At 42.2% G+C, this 20,925-nt stretch overlaps 1 protein-coding gene across 15 annotated transcripts in view; it reads right to left on the reverse strand.

The window, feature by feature from the left end:
• Positions 1–20,925, reverse strand: part of TCF4 (transcription factor 4) — a 627,840-nt gene that overhangs the window by 86,586 nt on the left and 520,329 nt on the right. For all 15 annotated transcript variants that reach the window (XM_040337356.1, XM_040337391.1, XM_040337364.1 and 12 more), the window contains 2 exons: positions 9,619–9,724; positions 1,201–1,331 (listed from right to left, as the gene is read on the reverse strand). In XM_040337356.1, coding sequence (XP_040193290.1) covers positions 1,201–1,331; positions 9,619–9,724 — 237 coding nt within the window. The remainder of the gene's footprint in view (positions 1–1,200; positions 1,332–9,618; positions 9,725–20,925) is intronic.

Consider the following 20,925-nt stretch of genomic DNA (forward strand, 5'->3'; position numbering starts at 1 on the left):
TCACAACCTAAAGTCTGTCCAGGAAGTAAGGCAGAAGTAATGGATAAGTGTTTTTTAGCAGCCATGACAAGAGTGAGGTAAGCATGTGTAGAATAAATAGAAAGCTATTTTATTTTTGCAAAGTAATTCAAAATTAATTCTACATAAGGGAGCTGGAATTTAGAAAAAAACAGTGAACTTAGCCTTTAATTAAACAAAGTAAAGTTAGAAGCTGATTGGCTACCATGCATGGCTACACTAGATTTTGCTTGTTCCAGTTTTAGTAAATCTCCCCTGTTGTGTTTTATCGTAAATTTTTATTGGTTTTTAATAATTTTATGGGAACAGTTCAGTAGGCTTGATTTGCCTTAACTGGAGTTAATAATTGATATATCAGTCCATTAAATAGAATTCTGTGTGCTTAGACAGGTCAGACTCTATGTGAGTCTGCCATTTCTGACCGGTAGAGAATAAAACAAAATATTAGCATACAGGCATAATACCCCACTTTTAAGTACACAATAGTGTTTATTTACTAAAGCTGGAAAGCACAAAATCAGGCTCACTTCTGCATAAAAAACAATGGGCATGATTCACGTAGACTAGCGGTGGCGTAACGTATCATAGATACGTTGCACCGCCGCAAGTTTTCATCGCAAGTGCCTGATTCACAAAGCACTTGCGATGAAAACTACGCCGGCGGCCTCCGGCGTAAGCCCGCGTAATTTAAATGGGCGTGTGCCATTTAAATTAGGCGCGCTCCCGCGCCGGACCTACTGCGCATGCTCTGTTTCGGAATTCCCGCCGTGCTTTGCGCGCAGTGATGTAATTTTTCTATGAATCAGTCGCATAGATACTCTGAGAGATACGACGGAGTATCTGAGATACTCCGTCGTATCTCAGCTGTGAATCTGGCCCAATGAGCTTCCAGGTTTTATTACCAAAGCTTAATTGAACAAGCTGGGGTTAGAAGCTCATTGGTTTCTATGCAGAAGTGAGTCTGATTTTGCGCTTTCCAGCTTTAGTAAATAAACCCCATTGTGTACATAAAAGTGGGGTATACCTGTACATTGTTATCCATGAGGAATAAGAATGAGCTACTACAAAAACGTAAAAGTAGAGATTCCGATTATTACAAATGTCCATTCCCTACTGGTTCCCTTTAGGTCCAATTTAATATGATGTCAGTTTGTTTTTGATTAAACAGTAAGCTGCACTTACCAAACGGTCATGTGGATGTATGTTGCAGTAACTGCTTGACTGTGGAATATGAGAAGAGTTGCCCAGCATTCCCCCATAACTAGCTTGGTTCATACCACTCGAACTCCAAGGATCACTGCTGTGGTGACCATCTGGAAGGAAACAGAAAAAAAAAATGTAAAATATTTTACAATATATAGTGTATTCCTTAGCATTTATAATAGGAAGCTTAAGAGATTTGTTAAAATGGGCGCAAACTGAATCTGGTGCAGCTCTGCATAGTAACCAATCAGCTTCTAGGTTTTATTATCAACGCGTAACTGAACAAGCTAAAGTTAGAAGCTGATTGGTTGCTATGCACAGCTGGGCCAGATTCTGTGTGCTCCGGTTGTAGTAAATCTCCCCCATAGAATTGCAGCATTCCAAAAATTCCTTGTATTCCTGAGAAGAGCATACTTCGTTTTTGCACTTAACTGAGTAAATGACATAGAGAAATCATACTGACAGGTTCTCTTTGAACTGCCTGTAAACTGTAACAAACAGAATTATTCTGAGACAGGAGTGGAGAGGCATTACAGTAGATTTTGGCTCTGAAAGCCTGGCTCTGGTACCTTTGTGTGCAGAGGATCCCAGTACAGGAGAAATAGGTATTCAAACAACAGACTCATTCTATATTAGAGAGTGTTACTGTGTGGGCAAATGTTAGGCTAATAGTGAGGTTAGGTGTTAGGGCTCATTTACACTTGCTTCGGCTTCAACACACATTAACAGCTAGTTTACACTTGCTTCAAAACAAGGCTTTGGACAGGCTTTGTTAACCACTTAAGACCCGGACCATTATGCAGGTAAGGGACCTGGCCCCTTTTTGCGATTCGGCACTGTGTCGCTTTAACTGACAATTGCGCAGTCGTGCGACGTGGCTCCCAAACAAAATTGGCGTCCTTTTTTTCCCCACAAATAGAGCTTTCTTTTGGTGGTAATTGATCACCTCTGTGGTTTCTATTTTTTGCGCTATAAACAAAAATAGAGCGACAATTTAAAAAAAAATCAAATATTTTTGACATTTTGCTATAATAAATATCCCCCAAAAATATATAAAAAAATAATTGTTTCCTCAGTTTAGGCCGATACGTATTCTTCTACATATTTCTGGTAAAAAAAAAATGCAATAAGCGTTTATTGATTGGTTTGCACAAAATTTATAGCGTTTACAAAATAGGGGATAGTTTTATGGCATTTTTATTAATATTTTTTTTTTATTAATAATGGCGGCGATCAGCAATTTTTTTCCTGGCTGCGACATTATGGCGGACACATCGGACATTTTTGACACATTTTTGGGACCATTGTCATTTTCACAGCGAAAAGTGCTATAAAAATGCACTAATTACTGTGAAAATGACAATGGCAGTGAATGGGTTAACCACTAGGGGGCGCTCCCGACCCATGGCTGGGCTCTTTTTTTTTTTTAAGTGTATTTTTTGTGCGTGTACTCGAGAGAGGAGCCGGACTGCAGGAGTTGGGAGTAGGCAGGCCTCCCCAGAGGCAATCTGCCACCTTTCTCCATGCCCCAGGTGGCAATGGCGGGTGTGTGAGGGGGTCCTCCCACACAGCCCGTCCTACCTGCTCCGCTTTGAAGCCCAACGGGGCAGAGGGACTCCCTATAAGGGAGTGAGAGGATCTAGCCCGCTCAACCAGCCCCGTTAGTCCTTCGCCTCTCTTTTTTTAGAGACCGCGTGGTCAAAGTGCGTGCATGTTAACCCAATTTCGAATGCGTGTGGTGTTTTTTTGTGGGAGGGGGGTACTAAGCGCAGGCTTACCTCGCATAGCACACCCACCGGGAGCCGGGCTGAGACCACCAAACTCAATTCACATGTAGCCGAGACCGGGATCCGAACCCCTAGCTGCAGAGGTGAATGGCTTATCAGCGCAGTGCCAATCACGTTAAGCCACCGCAGCTCCCTATGGCTGGGCTCTTAAAGGCGTGCCCTTCTGCCGATGTCTATCGGCGTGAAGGGGTCCTCAAGTGGTTAAAGATCTCTGAACACTAGTCAAAGGTCACTAAATAAAATGGTTAGCTTACAGTCCTGTTTACACTTTGCTTTACTGTATAAAAGTTAGGGCTTATAAAAAAAAACTCTTTTTACCTGCCTGTTTTACTGAAATTTGTGTTTTGGTTTTTCATCAAAACCCCAGTTGCACTTTTAATCAAATAAGCAGGAATAGGATGGTGTTTTAATATAAAATTGTATATCTTACCCTGATTGGGTAAAAAAAAAAAAAAAAAAACGACTTATTGTCTAAAGTCCCTCACAAGTAACGTTCATCTGTATTGAGGTAAAGAGGATTTCAGCTTTAGATGTTTCCGCCAATTTTATTTCTTTGTCAAGCCCACTCACCCCCAGTTTGAACTTCCCCGCTGTAGAAAGGCTTGTCCGGTTCTAGCCCTCCAGCTCTAAGTCCTCCTGCTAAACAGCTTATCAACTGAATTTACTGTCCTCCTTTGTAAATATGGCTCTAGCTTCCCTGTTTAATTTTTCTTTACCAATTAAAAAAGTTGGCAAGCGCGGCCCATTCTAAAATCCATAGTTATGGTGCCAAATTTAGAAAAGACTGTTTCAGTCCTGGATTTGCAACAATTAAAGAGATTTCAAAGTTCCCTCTTCAGAGAGAACTATAAACTCCATGCCAAGATGTACTTGTGAAGCAAATTATGTAATTTACAAACTTTATTCACTCAATTACAACTTCACAAGGGGTAGTCGGCTGAGTCGCTTACTGTCCAAGTAGGACAACTTTTTGTTTTAGACATGCCTGGATGCTTTTTACTGCAATGATCAAGAAATCATCACAGATAATGGTGGCCACAGACATTAAGCAAGTGAGTGAATGAGTGAGAAACTTATATAGCGCAACACATGCGAACTGAATCGCCTCTGGGCGCAAGTGAGTGAGTGAGAGACTTGTAAAGCGCAACACATGAGAACTGAATCGCCTCTGGGCGCTGTATCCATTTCATGGGTAAGGAACCCCTTGACCTCAGAAGAGATGGGTTTTAATCTTTCTCCTGAAGGCCAAGTGGTCCGACTCCAGTCGGATGGTGGTTGGTAGTGCATTCCACAGGCGGGGTCCTTGGACTGCAAATCTTCGATCTCCTTTGGACTGATATCTGGCTTTGGGTATCTGGAGGAGGTTTTGATTGGTGGATCGCAGAATGCGATTGGGGTTATGGGCTTTTATTTTTTCGCATAGATATTGGGGGGCGTTGCCTTGAATACACTTATGTATTAGACAGAGTGCCTTGAAAGTGATTCTGTCTTTTACTGGCAACCAATGAAGGGATCTCAGTGAAAGTGAGATTGATTCCCATGTTTTTTTCCCAGTCACTAGTCGAGCGGCCGTATTTTGAACGACTTGCAGACGAGTGATTTGGTATTTGGGGAGTCCTAGATAGAGGGCATTTGCGTAGTCGAGTCTGGAATTGATGATTGTTCCCACCACGACTGCAATCTCCTCTTTCGGGATAAAGGGCGGAAGTCTGCGTAGCAAGGGTTGGATATATATTCACAACCAAAAACAGATTTATTTTTAAAGATGCCCACATAAACATGCATAGTTGGCTTGTCTGTCTGACAAGGAAGAATAGTGACTGGCTACATGGCTACAACCTGATCTGTTAAACTTTCCACCCCAAGAACAATTGGTTGGAGATGTTGACATAGGACTCTTTCTTCGTCTAATCCTGACAAAATTTTAAATGGTGGTCGATCATCAAAAGAGGAAACTATTAACTAATTCAAATGTTAAAATGTGTACAGATGTCAATCTACTCCTTGCAATTCTTGCTGGTATATTTATGATTTAAATATATTTAAATTTTATGGAAATAACACTGTCTCAAATCTGAGCAATTCAGACAGATCAAATACTAATGTACACATAAAGAGGTTACCTTGGGAGAAGATTGGATGTCAAAACAATCAATAGATCCTGAGAAAGAGACAGCTGAATTTTTATGCAAATCTAGATTATCCTTCTCAGGCTGTGTTCACATATATGCAGGGTTTCCCACATCCAATTCGCATGACAGGCAAGTGTGACCAGCTCTTAATGGAGCCAGTACACACAGGTCCGGGACAGCCACGGCCTGGAGTGCAGAAGAGTCCTGTGCATCTTTGGGTCCAGTTGAGCTGCGAATTCAGGCAAAAATTCATACCTGAATCGCATTTGAACCAGTGAACAGATATGCACCCTAGGCACGAACCCGCGCCACACATATGTGAACCCGGCCTAAATCTCAAGCTTTGTCTCGTCCCTCCCATGTCCCCCATTTGATTAATAAGGTGGCGTATCATTTTAATGGGCCATTTTTAAATTACTGGAAAAAGGCACAGCTGACTTCACTTCCAGAGGAAATTCAAGATTTGCATAAAACTTCATCACATGCCTGGCAAAGGGGTCCTGCGTGGCCCCAAAGCGCTGCACTTTTCCGCTGTTATGTGATCATTTCAAATAAAAATGTTGGAATGTTACTTGAAGATCCTTGGTTTGCTGGCAATTTTTACATTATTTTTTTGTAAAACAAGGTCACCTATCACATTAGTGGGCATTGGAGAACATTGGAAAAAGAAGCGCAAACTTGAATTCTAGAGGGAAGTCAAGATTTCCATAAAGCTTCATCAAATGGGTGATAAAGGGGTCCTGCCTGGACTCAAAAAGTTGCACTCTTCCGCTGAGATGTCATCACTTTGAATAAAAAAAATTGGATGTTAAGTGAAAAAACTTGGTGCGCTGGCAATATTTATATCATTTTTTTCCTAAATAAGGTAGCCCATCATATTAGTGGGCCAATGGAGATATTGAAAAAAGTAGAGCCAACTTGACTTCTACAGGGGAAGTCAAGATTTGCATAAAACTTCATCAAAGCCTGACGAAGGGGTCCTGCGTATCCCCTAAACGTTGCACTCTTCCACTGTAATGTGATCACTTTGATTTTAAAAAATTCAATGCTACTTGAAGATCCTTGGTGTGTGGCAATGTTTACGTAAATTTTTGGTAAATAAGGTTGCCTATCATATAAATGGGCTTTTGGGGAGTAATGAAAAAAGGTAGAGCCAACTTGACCTCTAGAGCAAAGTCAAGTTTTGGATAAAACGCTAGCAGCCTATACCTGGATCAAAAACTACTGCATATATTACATAATCATTTTCAAAGAACGGCAGCAAGTAATGAAGAGGGGGTTGGCAGAAATACAATCATTACTAGTGTAGCAACCCTTAAAACATGAACGCTAAAAATTTGAGTTATTAATGCAATGTTCATCCAAAAGTAAATTTGGATGTGACTTTGAGTTTCATATTGCATAAGAGTGTATTTTATATAAACATCTGTAGACTGTCCCTATAGTTGGCTGTCTGTGTATTAGGCAACATCTGCAACATCTGGCATATCAACAGCTCAGATTACAGGATAAATCATGTAGAAAGTATGTCATTTTCAATCAGCCTCAGCAGACTGTGTGGGAGAGAAACAGTAAAGCCCAATCACTGTTCAGCACTATTTAGAAAGCAGAGCCGACACATCTAATGGGCAAACATGGCCACCTCCATCAGGGCCGGCCTTAGGTGTTCAGGCGCCCTGTGCGAGCTAATCCTGTGGCGCCCCCCCATCTTCACCCCTCGCCCCCTGGTCACCTAAACTGACTTACCTTTCGGTGGACGGCGTGGCTTTGCATTTAAAAATGGCGCCGCCCAGGGGCTTAGATGCCACTGCGCATGCGCCGTCTGCCCGAGAATAGCCGAACGTTTTCTGGCTTGCGGCGCATGCGCAGTGTGCCTGTCGGGGCCGACAGCAGCCATTTTTTTCAGGTGCCGCAACCGATGCTCTTCACCCAGTCCCAGGGCAGGGGGACCTGGCAGCGCGCAGGGAGACCTGGCAGCGCCTGCTGTTGTGACTCATAGGAGTCGGACTCCTGTGATGATCATGTGAGTAACTGACTGCGACTCACATTCTGCAAGCTGTGATGGCCGCACGGCGCCCCTGTTGCCCATGGTGCCCTGTGAGGCCGCACAGCTCGCACACCCCAAAGGCCGGCCCTGACCTCCATGGACTATTGCAAATGTGAAAAAGAAATTACAAAAGCTTTAAAGAGAGAGTAAAGTCTTCCTCTTTAATTGTACCTATGGGTAAGCCTATAGTAGGTACTGTATATATCTCCTAAACTTGCACTTAGGAGCGATTTATTATATATGCTGTCGCCAACGTCATCGGCGCATGTGCACTGAATGAGCGCCTTGCTTGCGCACCATTTCTTCAGGACTCGTGCTGTAACCATGTGCGCAGGAGTGAGGTCATCGTGGTGATAGCCAATCACAGCGCCGAAGCATGCAAACCCAGAAGTAACTCCAGAAAAGATGTCGGCCGAAGGAGCGGAGTGCAATTGGCACTGCAGGGCATCATTCTAAGGTAAGTATTTCATAACGAGCTAGTATGTGATGCATACTAGCTCATTATACCTTTGTCTTGCAGGGTTTTTTTCAGAGGTTTACAACCTCTTTAATACACTTTGAGAAGCGTATTTGAATCTGATCACAATGAAGCCTCGTACACACGTCCGAGGAACTCGACGGGCGAAACACATAGTTTTGCTCGTCGAATTCCTTGTGAAGCCACCGAGGATCTCGGCGAGCCAAATTTTCCCATTGCCATCGAGGAAAAAGAAGACATGCTTTCTTTTTGGCCCGACGAGATCCTCAGCGGTTTCCTCGTTGAAAAGTGTACACACGACCGGTTTCCTCGGCAAAAAAAAAAAACCCAGCAAGCTTCTTGCTGGTTTTTGCAGAGAAACTCGGCCGTGTGTATGAGGCCTCAGAGGTACCGTATATCTAAAAACATAAAGGAATCAAAGATGATAAAAAGCCTTTAAATAATGATCATATTGCATAAATTGCCTTTTACAAGTCTGTTGATCTAAAGGCTTGTACACACTATAAGAAAATCATTTTCGTCCGAAGAACTTTCGTATGATTTTGGTATAGTGTGTACATAACTTTCTACAGCCGATTCCGACTTTCTGAATGAAAATTTCCAAAGGGACAAGCTCCAAAATGTTTCTAGTACGGAACCATTTTCGTTCAAATTGTACTGTTTTTGTACCATTTTCGTATGAGAAAAATCTGAAACGATAGACTGCAAACAATTAACAACAAAAAAAAAGCCTTTGTCACATGAGAATTTTCATATGTATTTTCATTGGTTCAGATTTGCTGTGAAACATTGAGGAAAATCGGATGATCGTTTGCCCGATTTTCTTATAGTATGTATGTACCCCACATAACACAGCTTTTCTCCACCTCTTCAACACAAAGAAACCCTAAAAACACATTTCTGATCTCAGGGAACCACTGCTAAAATTATTATATCTACAACCCATGGTACATTAGTGTCATGGTTAGGGAAGGGTGCTCCTTACACTTGTGGTCACTGGGAAGAATTACCCCCTTACAGATAGCTAAAAAGATCAATGGTGTCAGTGAGATCTGAGAGTCAGAAATTGCTGATTGCTCAAGGAACCTCTATCAACTTCTGGAGGAACCCTAGGGTTCCATGGAACTCTGGTAGAGGAACCCTGATCTAACAGGGGCCAGTGAGGAAAGTGCTTAGACAGCTTTCCAGAAGAGAACAGTAGAGTGATGATGTTCTTTAATAGTCCATTGAGCAGGCAGGTGACATGCAAACCAGCAAAAGAAGCCATGGTTGCCTACTGCTGTCTATGCTGTCTGTCAGGGTTGCCGTGACCACTGACCATAACGCTGACTGAACAGAATTACAAATCTTTTGGCTGAAACAGTCTGTATTTAGTGGTTAGGCTGAAGTTTTTTTACCTTCATGCATTCTATGCATGAAAGTAAAAAACCTCCAGTATGCAGCTTCCCCTGCGCCCCTGCGCCCCCCAATACTTACCCGAGCCCAGTCCAGTGATATGCACGAGAGCAGCTGCTCTCCCGGGTCTCTGTCTCATCACTGGTTGAGACACAGCAATTGGATCCCACTGCTATCAATTACAGGCAGTGGGGAGGGAGCGGGGGCAGGGCTGAGCCCTGTTCTGTGTGCCTTATGGACACACAGAGTGGGGCTCGGGAGAAAGCATGCATGAGTTCCCCCAGAGAAAGTGGCTTACTATGGGGCACTCGGCTGGGGGAGAATCCCAGAGCACCCACAGGGAACCATAGAAGAGGAGGTTCGGGGCTGCTCTGTGCAAAACCATTACACAGAGCAGGTAAGTATGACATGTTTGTGATTTTGAAGGAAACAAAAACTGTTAGTAACCCTTTAAGACAGTTTCTATAAAAAAAAAAAAAAATGATTCCCATGGTTTGTAATGGTTAGCTCATACATTTTTCTTTACACTAAAAGGGAAACACAAATAAAAAGCCATACCTTGCATGAAGAAGGAGCTAGGGAAGGTGCTGGAGGCTGGTTTCGAGGATGGGTAACCTGGTGAATCCCTATTGTAGTCGGCAGTGCTTGCTGAAGGGGCATAAACCTGCAAAAATACAAAAAAATATATTGAATTTAAAATGTACACAAAACAAACAAATAGGGTTAATACATAGCTGCATCAATAATACAAATATCAGATAGATCAGCCTGCAAAAATTTAAATGAATGCTGATTTGTTTCTGTATCATTGTAAAAAGTAGCAGCAGCACAATCTTGCAATGGATATACATTTGAAGGAACCATGAAGGTATTTCACATACTAAATACCCTGTGCACTTTGACCACACCCCCTTGGTTCTCTGGATTTCCAGATTTCATCTGTGGCAAAGCACCACTTGGTTAGAACTTATCTGCTGAAACCTGGCTGAATTTAAAATGACTAGGGACCAGATTCACATAGCCCGGGCGCAGCGTAACGTAACTGGTTTAAGTTACACCGCCGCAATTTTTCCAAGTTAGTGCCCGATCCACAAAGCACTTACCTGGAAATTTGCGGCGGTGTATCCTAAACCCGTCCAGCGCAAGGCGTGCCCAATCGAATGGGGCGAGTCCCATTTAAATTAGGCGTGCTCCCGCGCCGGACCTACTGCGCATGCTCCGTTTCCTAACTCCCGCCGTGCTTTGCATGCCATGACGTCATTTTTCTGAACGGCGACGCGCGTAGCGTACTTCCGTATTAACGGACGGCTTACACAAACGACGTTGATTTTTAAATTTTGACGCGGGAACGACGGCCATACTTTAGACAGCAATACACTTGCTGACTAAAGTTAAGGCACCAAAAAAAAAAGTGTAACTTTACGATGGGAAACTATACTAGCGGTGACGTAGCGAACGTGAAAAACCGTCGTGGATCGGCCGTAACTCCTAATTTGCATACCCGACGCTGGTTTACGACGCAAACTCCCCCCAGCGGCGGCCGCGGTACTGCAACCTAAGATCCGACAGTGTAAAACTATTACACCTGTCGGATCTTAGGGATATCTATGCGTAACTGATTCTATGAATCAGTCGCATAGATAGAAACAGGGATACGACGGCGTATCAGCAGATACGCCGTCGTATCCCTTTTGTGAATCTGGCCCAAGGTTCTTAGAGCACCCATGGAAAGGTGGAAGTGATGCGCTGGATCCTCAACCAGTAGAAACAATGCTATATTTGAGTCTAATGGCTTGAATTCAGCAGCTTTCCACAAAGCAGGGGGCCCTTCCTAGATATAGGGGTCACCAAAATTAAGAAGTCCATGTATAGTTGAGCCAAAATGAGCTCCAAGCAATTGTCCCAAAGCAACAAGTCCAAAGTATTTTATTTACTGTACACAAATGACAAAATTCAGCAAAAGGCAGCCAATGTGTTTCGGGGAGTCATACAAATTCCCTTCATCAGGGCTTTGCCAATGTATCAAAATATAAAGCTAAACCAGGAGATTCATAAGTGGGTGATCATGTCTGTGCCAGCAGCAGAACAGTAAGGTTCTAAGAACAGACAGGACCTTGGATTTTTGAAAGACCTCCATTTTAACTTGGGTCAGTTGTTGCAAATATTGCCTAATAAAAAATACAGTAATACATTTCCCTGAACTATAACGATGTAATATGCTTGTATGAACAGGATCTATTGCAATTTGTGAACAATGGATTTTGAAAGCATTTGCTCTGCCTAAAAATAAATTAAATAAAGTGCCCAACATTGTGACAAAACACAGCAAAAGTGACAATTAGCAGCAAAGCTTCTATTGGGCAAAGCTGTCCTTAGAACAGTTCAACAAACTAGGCCCCATACACACAGCTATTGAACTGCCATGTTAAGGTGCATATCAAAAGGCCCGTACAGGCGATCGGATATTCCGACAACAATTGTCCGATGGACGTGTTTTGTCTGATAAACTGTCTGTATGCTCCATCGGACAATTGTTGTCGGAATTTACGACAACAAAAGTTGGATGGTCATGCTCTAAAATCCAAAGTACAAACACACATGCTCCGAACCAATGCAAACCATCAGACAACCTTAGCAGAAGTTGCCCAAAGGATGGCGCTAAAGATCTGAAAAGCAACATAGTTTTGTGAATGTTGGCTAAAAAAGTTCTGCCATCTGTATGCAGAACAAGTTTACGGCCAACGCCCTTCAGACAAAAATCCACAGATTTGGCCGATGGAAGTCCGATCATTTGTATGAGGCTTAACTCAGCACAAGTACCCCATGACTTCCTAACAGAAAGATTCCATTGTCCTGAACAACTCAACACATTAATAAAACACACTGCTCCGCACAGGTAGTGCTGAATTGAACATGAGTTTTAGTATTTGTCTACGAAGACGCAGCAGCTATTGTTTTCCAGAACTTTGGAGTGATGGCAAGCCTGGAAATGTGCAAGGTTAATGGTACAACTTGCCCTGTGGAGACACAAATGAGATTTCCAAAAAACAAACAAAAAAAGCAACATAATAATAAAAGAAAGGCTACGTGTTTAATTGTAGCCCCGATGAAGAGAAACCCTAAAACCCCTGAAACGTGTTAGCCTTTTAAAATGAACTTTGTGACCAATTAACTTTTTATGAACTGCGAGATTAGTTTTGCACTCACTCTAAGACATTCTAAGATGTTAGCCCCATTCAAGAATAATAACAAGAACGTAGAACAAAAACAAGAAGAAGAATCAAGAACAAGAATGTAGCCAGGCAATCAAGTGTTTTGTGTTTTTCACACAATTATTTATTACAGTTACTTATATAGTGCCGTAAATTTTACGCAGTGTTTTACATATATATTGTACATTTGCATCAGTTTCTAACCCACAAGGGACTTACAATCTAAGGTTCCTAACTCACATTCATACATACACATACTAGGGCCAATTTGGACAGGAGACAATTTACCTACCGGCATGTCTTTGGAGTGTAGAAGCAAACACGGAGGAAACCCACGCAGGCACAGGAAGACATGCAGTGCCATGGTTGCCAGTGCTGCTAGGGGAAAGTGCTAACAACTTAGCCACCGTGCTACCCATATGCCCATATATATTTAAAGTGGATGTTATTTTTTAACCTTAAATTCATGCTCATTTTGTCTAGGGGAATCGGCTAGTTTTTTTAAAATCGAAGCTGTACTTACCGTTTTAGAGAGCGATCTTCTCCGCCGCTTCCGGGTATGGGCTGCGGGACTGGGCATTCTTATTTGATTGACAGTCTTCTGACAGATTTCCGACAGTCGCATCCATCGCGTCACGATTTTCCGAAAGTGGCCAAACGTCGGTGCGCAGGCGCCGTATAGAGCCGCACCGACGTTCGGCTTCTTTCGGCTACTAGTGACGCGATGGATGCGACCGTCGGAAGCCTGTCGGAAGACTGTCAATCAAATAGGAACGCCCAGTCCCGAAGACCATACCCGGAAGCGGCGGAGAAGATCGCTCTCTAAAAGGGTAAGTACAGCTTCGATTTTAAAAAAAACTAGCCGATTGCCCTAGACAAAATGAGCATCAATCTAAGGTTAAAAATTTTTTTTAGGGTGAACTCCCGCTTTAAATGGGAGAGCCTAAAACATGTGTACACGTGTGTTTTTCAGCCTTTTTCCTTACTGATAAATGCATGATTCTGCCCCAAAGAAGCTTATGTACTTTTTCGAGCTTCAAACGATGGCCAACTAGCAACACAAGGTGTAAACAAGCCTATTGAGAAAAATAGGACTCTTCATCTTGGGCATTGTCGTGCTTCAATCTCACAACAACAAAATGCTCAGGTGTGAATATGGCCTTAGTCAAAGGGCCTAGCTATAGTCATACTGCACTAGACTGCTTCTGTACAAAGACTCTAGACCCAATCAGGATACCTACCCACAAAAGGGACCACAAAAAGTGCTAACCTTTATTGGTTAACTTAAATTATGAAAGATGCAAGCTTTCAGAATGTCTGATGCCTTGTACACACAAGCGGAAAAAGTCAGACAGAAGCTTTTCATCGGATATTTCGTCCGTGTGTATGCCCCATCAGACTTTTTTTCCGTCGGAAATTCCAACGGAATTAGATAGAGAACATGTTCTCAATTTTTCAGATTTAATTTTTTTTTTCGTTCGTCTGGATGCAATTCTGACGGACTAAAAACCATGCATGCTCAGAATCAAGTCGACGCATGCTTGGAAGCATTGAACTTCATTTTTATCAGCTCATCTTAGTGTTGTACGTCACCGCGTTCTTGACGGTCGGAATTTGGTTTGACCGTGTGTATGCAAGACAGCCTGAGGGGAATTCCGTTGGAACTCCGTCAAAAAAAACGTCAGAGTTTATTCCGATGGGAAAACCATCGTGTGTACAGGGCATTAGAGTATATAATGTCTTTAGAAATTTAAAAAGCCTGAGTAAGGGTTATACAGTGTCCAGTAAGCCTGTATCTTTAATAAAGTGTATCACTTAAACTCCAAACTCCAGCCTTTCCAATTCCGATTACTGCATGATTCTGACTCAAAGGAGCTCATGTACTTTTTTGAGCTTCACAAGACAGCTAACCAGCAACACAATGCCAGGTGTAAACAGGCCCGTTGAGCATTGTCGTGCTTCAGGAATCTCACAACAAAATGCTCAGATGTGAATGGGGCTTTACTCCAAGGGTCTAGATATGACTGCACTAGACTGCTTTACCACCTTTTAAAAATACAGAAATTGATAACCTTCAATAGTCAACTAAAATTATGAAAGATGCAAGCTTTCAGGGTGACTTAAATAACTTCTGCCCCAAAAAGTGTACTTTTTTCGAGCTTCACAAGACGGCTGACTAACAACACAATGCCCAGGTGTGAATTGGCCCGTTGAGAAAATAGGATTATTCATCTTGAGTGTAGTCGCACTTTAGAAATCTCACAACAAAAAGCTTGAGTGTGAATGGGGCATTACTCCAAGGACCTAGCTATGGACATAGCTTTAATAAAGTGTATCACTTAAACTCCAAACTTTCTATAGTAATGGATGACTAACACCATACATTACGCTACTGCTAGATATTCACGTTTAACGATTTGGTCCACTGGGGACCAACACATACACGAATGGATGCTCAAAAAACAATTATTTGCCAACAAAATGCCCACGGAAAGAATGCAAACCTTACAGTGGTGGTCAGAATGCCCCCCTTACAGACAGCTATAATGATAATTGGAGTCATACTGTTGACTTTGCCACGTGGTGGTGGCCTCAGAACAATGCAAATAGGAACCCTTGCTCATTGTGCAATGATATGACCACTAAAAACTCTTTCTTCATGATTTCAGACAATCCAATTGGTTCAGTAGAAGCTTTAATACTAGATCTTTTTTTTTTATTAGTCTTCATATATTTATTTTCCAAGGCTACTCCCTTGTAACCCTGTCGAACACGTATTAATTGTGCCTTCCTATTTAAAATATAATTCCCGGAACGTGGCCATCAATAGGACCTATAATACAAACATATTAAGCATCATATAATTCCACTGGATTTCTCTCTCTTCAAAGACACATGAAAGACGGCGTTAAAACCTGGATCTGTCTTAGACCACCAACACACCCTGCGTGTATCAGGGGAAAAATACATTGCGTTTTTTTTTTCTGAAGGCTTCTTACATGCGTGCCATCAACTTAAAAGCTTGCCAAAGACTCATTTTCTTTCTAGTTTAGCCGAACACAAAGAGTTCCTCGGCAGCTACTAAATAAAAATAGCCCATTTATTTCTTGTTTATTCCATACATAAACACAGCGCTGTACAACAAAGGGTCGGCATCCGTACAGCTTAGTTTAAGAGTTTGTTCTTCTGTTTGGGGAAAAAATATACAAAAACATGCACATTTTTTTAAGTCCCCCCCCCCCCCCCCCCAAATCTCTTTTTAAAACGTTCCTTTCCAGATGGCCAGAAAGACTGAGGCGCTGTCATCTCGGTGATGAAAATGGATACCCTCCTGCCTCCATTTTGAAGCAGGCAGCAGATCACAGAATTGGCAAGCTGCCTGCTCTGACATTCGCTTGTCACAGCAAAATGAAGGGGAAAATTCCACCAATAAAAAGACATCTGCAACATTAACCAGTTCAGTGCCTTGGGGTTAGGCACTTGGCAGCAGTCTGCGGGAGCCAGCCTGGTGACGGCATGAACTGGTTAACAAAAAAAAAAGAAAAAGAGAAAATGAAAAAAAAAATAGAGAAAAAAGGAGGAAAAAAGGGCATAAATAAATAAAAACAAATCACGGTTGCATAGATTAACTCTCAATGTGAACCTTAAAACAAAAAAGGCAGCAGGATTTATGCTTGTAGACGGTGTGCTCTCTTCCATGCATAGTCAAGCCGCTTCTGACCGAGGATTACATTAGAAGATGTATTAATTCACACTCTTATGGGCTTAGTAAACCAAGAACTACAGTATGTGCAAAGTCCATTGACCACAGCAACCAATTAGAATTCTCTTTTAATTCTTGCTACAACTCTAGGTTGGAGAAAGGTAAATTCTGATTGGATACTACTGAATACTGCACTTTGCAAGAAGTCACAGCTCACTAAGATGTTGTAAGAAACCTGCACTGAAAAATGATGCTGCTGACCTCCTCTTCTACATATGCTGTATGGTTTTCATGTTGGGCCCATGGCTTTGAATATTTATAATCAGGAATTCTGATTTTAGTGGACACATGCTGCTTGCCAGCTTTTCAAATAAAATTTAGGAGACAGCCATGAAACATACATTTTTCAGAAGGTGGCGAAATACAGCAGCAGATATTGTATGCTCAGGAGAGGTCTTCTTTAAAGCTGAACTCCAGGTACAAAAACCTTTATATAAATGAATCCCTCAATAGCTTCAAAAGATATAAATCCACTTTGTGTGCGCTAAATGCCTTTATTAAATCAGATATTACACTGTAAAATGATCAGTGACATAATCTACTGTACATAGCCTGTTCAGAGAGCAGAACAGTGGGAGGGACCCAGTAGGCTCCACCCACTACATGCTGCCTGCAGAAATCTACAGGAGGGGGCGGAGACAAGACCAGTCGCCCTGCACAAGGAGAGAGAGCAGCAGTGAGCGGTCTTTATTACAGGAAGCTCCTGCTCAGAGGAAAAGTCTCACACTGGATTGCTGCACAGATCTGGAAGAAATACATGCCAAAAAATAGATAAATAGATATAGAGTTTTGATTGGAGTTCAGACTAAGCTAACATTCCTTGCTTGCTAGGTAACCTACTTTGCTATGCTTTGTACCAGAATCTTAATTTTAGAGTAATTTTACACTGGGCAAATTATAGAATATAATGTATACTTTGTGTTATCATTAACTAATTTTTTTAAACAATGATCGAACTAGATAGAAATGTTTGTGTTTTTTTACTTTTTTTAATCTATGAGCTGCATAAAAATTAAAATAATTTTTACAAGACTGCGGTTTTATTCACAGAACCAGATTGCATGTGGTATTTAGATGTTTTCCCAAATACCCCATGTGAGATTCTGAAAATGTAAATTCATCACTGTTTTAATGCGACTCACCCCCCCCCCCCCCTCCCTCAAGCATCTTGTCCCCATGTTGATGGGGACAAAAGCCACTTCCCCACAACCCTGGGCAGTGGTTGTGGCGGGTCTGCGGAGCGGGGTTTATCAGAATCTGGAAACCCCCTTTAACAAGGGGAACCCCAGATCCCCTCCCCATGTGAATGAGTATGGGGTACCCTGGTCATTCACAACCCCGCTGATAGCTGATGACTCATCCATTGTTAAGGATGTGGCAGCTGCCTGCTCCTTAAAAATCATGTTGTTTAGTGGTTGTTAAGAACACAGGCGGCCACCTGCTCCTTACCAATGCCTATTTTTTAATGTTAATGAATAATCCGGCTACCACCAGGCATTAACTTACTGCATGTGTTCACTACTAAAATATTGCATAACTTCATAAAATAACGAATGTGAACTTTTTGTAGCATTTTTTAGTGAATGCCAAAAAAACATTTTGAAAAACTTTGTGCGGTAAGATACTGCTTTGTGAATGGAGCCCCGGATCACTAAAATAAAGCCTTGTTTGTCCTAAAAAAAATGATATATTATATGTAATAGGCCCATAAATTTCTCAATTCCATAGGCAATGTCTGTACATGGACTAGGGAACAGAGACATTTTTTAATTTCTACTAAGATCCTATTGACTTAACACAATAACTTAAAGCTGAAGTGGTTAAGCTATGTACAGGCATAAGTCCCTTAGTCTAATTATTATGGTCACCTGGGTACTTTTACTTTTTCTTTTTCAGTAGAGAAACATTGTTCATGTTAATGCAACAATTGTTCATGCAAAAACCTAATTCAAAGATTTGGCCACAAGTCAACGAAAACAATATCTCCAGGTATACTTTGATTATTAAAATTTCCTATGATAGAAAAAAGTTGCAATAATGGGGGAAATTTACTAAGACTGCAGCACTCAAGCCCTGTACACACGATCGGTTTGTCTGATGAAAACAGACCGATGGACCGTTTTTATCGGATGAACCGATCGTGAATGGGCCCCATCGTTTATTTTTCCCATCGGTGAAAAAAAATAGAACCTGTTTTAAATTTTTCCTATGGTTCAAATACCGATAGAAAAAAACGATCGTCTGTGGGGAAGTCCATCGGTCAAAAATCCACGCATGCCCAGAATGAAGTCGACGCATGCTCGGAAGCATTGAACTTTTTCTCAGCATGTCGTAGTGTTTTACGTCACCGCGTTGGACACGATCGGATTTTTAACTAAAAACTGGCAACATTTTTCTAAGAGGAACAGCAGACTTGAAATTTCACGTAATTTAAAGTGGACCGGTCAACTAGCCCAGGGATTGTAGACAGATTATATGCTGAAAAAGTACAAAAAAACACAGGTCAGACCAATCAGATCCAGAATTACAGACAGCTATAGAAATCGGTTTTGCTGTAAAAATCAAGCTAGGCTAATCCCTTTCCACCTCCTGGTCCTATATATTCTGGTTCCTTCTGACCAACAGGGAGACACAGGAGGTGAAAGGGGGCACAGCCAACAAGACTTTTACATAAATTTGCATATAAATTTAGCTGGTTTTATTTCTGGATGTGGGTGGCACAGTGGCTAGGTGGTTAGCACTTAGACAATGGAGTCTTTGGTTTGAATTTCAGCCAGGGGAGCCTGCATGTTCGTGTGGGTTTCCCCCAGGTACTCCAATTTCCTCTATGCTTCAAAAACAAAATTTCCTTCATGCTTCAAAAACATGCTGGTAGGTTAATGGCCATAGTATGTGTGTACTAATTGGCTATAGTCATGTGTTTTTACGTTCTGCATGCCAGTCCCAAGCTCGAGGAATTGGGAGGATCAAGGAAAGACCTGGTGACCTGCCTCATAAAAATTGCCATGTGAATTCTATAGGGAAGGCTTCCAAGCTAATCAGACATGGTCCAAAGAATGTTCCAGAGTTGGATAAACTGATATGCACCTACATCTCTGGATCCACTAATCATTTTATTGAAGGTAGCTTTTGCTTATACATTCTTTCAGCACATGCTTACTTTGAATTCCACAGGCTACTGTTGGGTTCATTTTAAGAGCACCATCTTATGCCTATTAATACCTTAGTCTGATTTATTTTTTATTTTTCTTGATCATAATGCGACCCTGTTATAAAATTTTACTGACCCAAAGAAGTATACGTGCTAAAGGAGACTGTGAATTGTTACCCTTCTTATTGTCCGCACTTAAATCAGTAGAAATCTTCACATGAAGCCTGCATAGAAGCCAAGTCTTCCAGTAGTGTCGATCTCCTGGGTCCCCTGCCGCTCCCACTTGTTGCTAAACGTTGGTGCTAAATCCTGCAATGAGTGGAGGTCAGCAGGGGAACCAGTGAGAGCAGGTGGGAGATTAGAAAGCTGGGAAGTGTTGGTTTCCCTGCAGGCTTCTTGTGAAGATTTCTAAGTCTTCCTTTACACTTTGGGGCATTTCTATTTTATTTTATGAGAGGGTCTCTTTGTGGTAGCTGCCTATCAAACACTCAAAAAGGTGAGAAAAAAAATCTAAAAATATTTTTAGGTATGCTGTGTAAATAAGAACACGTAACAAAAATATAGGTGGGGGGTTTCCCAAATTTGACTGCAAAAGTAGAAATGCACTGTACTGTAAGTACGGCCAAAGTGACAGTGTCCCTCAAACAAGGTACTACCCCAACCATGCTCCTTTGCCACCTTCCCTCTAAAAAAGTCTACCATGGGTAAACTCCTTTGTTGGAGCTTACCTCTCCTCTGTGGATGACATCACTGCCCCCCCCCCCCACCTGATTGTGTTCACACCTGGCAGTTGGCCGCCTTAGGCCCAAGCACCATCACACATGGGATGTAACATGCTCTTGCATTTCTTGAAGTCCTGTTCGCTTAGGGCACTAGAGAACGGGCTCTAAGTGTGTGTGTGGGGGGGGGGGGGGCAAAAGAGTGTGGAGATTAGTGTGAATACTTTGCTGGGGAGAGGATGTTTGAATGGCAAAGCTAAGGTTTGCTTTAAACAAGTGTCTACCCAGAAATGGTTCCTAGACACTGTCATCTGCCCATTCAGGGAGGAGTAATAGGGTCTGCTTGTAGCTCCCCACCCAGGAGAGTATACTTACCGTTCCATGCTCACTCAACTCCCCACTGCACCTTGGGTAAACTTCTGTGTCTGGGCTGGGTAGATGATCTCTTTGCACCCCCACCTAAAAGAGTTCAGGTGTGGCGATTGGCCGTGCAGGTCTGGGCACTGTCCCACGTGAGAAGTCACATGCTTCCCATTTTTCAGAAGCCTGAGGCTGGGTTCACACCATTGCGGGTTCCCCGCATCCAATTGCAATAGCAGACTCTCTATGGAGCCGGTATACATATCTCCGCAGCAGGTTCAGTGCGTTTTGCAGAAAAACACTGTGCGTCTTTTGGTCCGTTTCAGGTCCAAAATTCAGCTCAAAATTCGGGCTGAAATCGGACCTAAAATGGTGAACCAAGACGCACCTGTGAGACGGATGCAGGGATGGTGTGAACCCAGCTCTAATCTGTTAAAGAAACAGAACGAGGGCATCAACGAGGCAATGCGGATGACAAGTATACCTTGCCGAGAGGTTGGACTATCAGGAGACACTGTCACTCCTTTCACAAATGGATGAAATCAGAATTGAAGTGCCACACCGTTCAAGTCCAAAAACAGGTTTATTCCAACCACAAATTGTATATAAGTGTCCAATGCATTTCAAGGGTTGTACACTGTCCCCTTTTTAGGGTTTAAA

This window comes from Rana temporaria, chromosome 1 (assembly GCF_905171775.1).
Source record: "Rana temporaria chromosome 1, aRanTem1.1, whole genome shotgun sequence".
Lineage (NCBI taxonomy): Eukaryota > Metazoa > Chordata > Amphibia > Anura > Ranidae > Rana > Rana temporaria.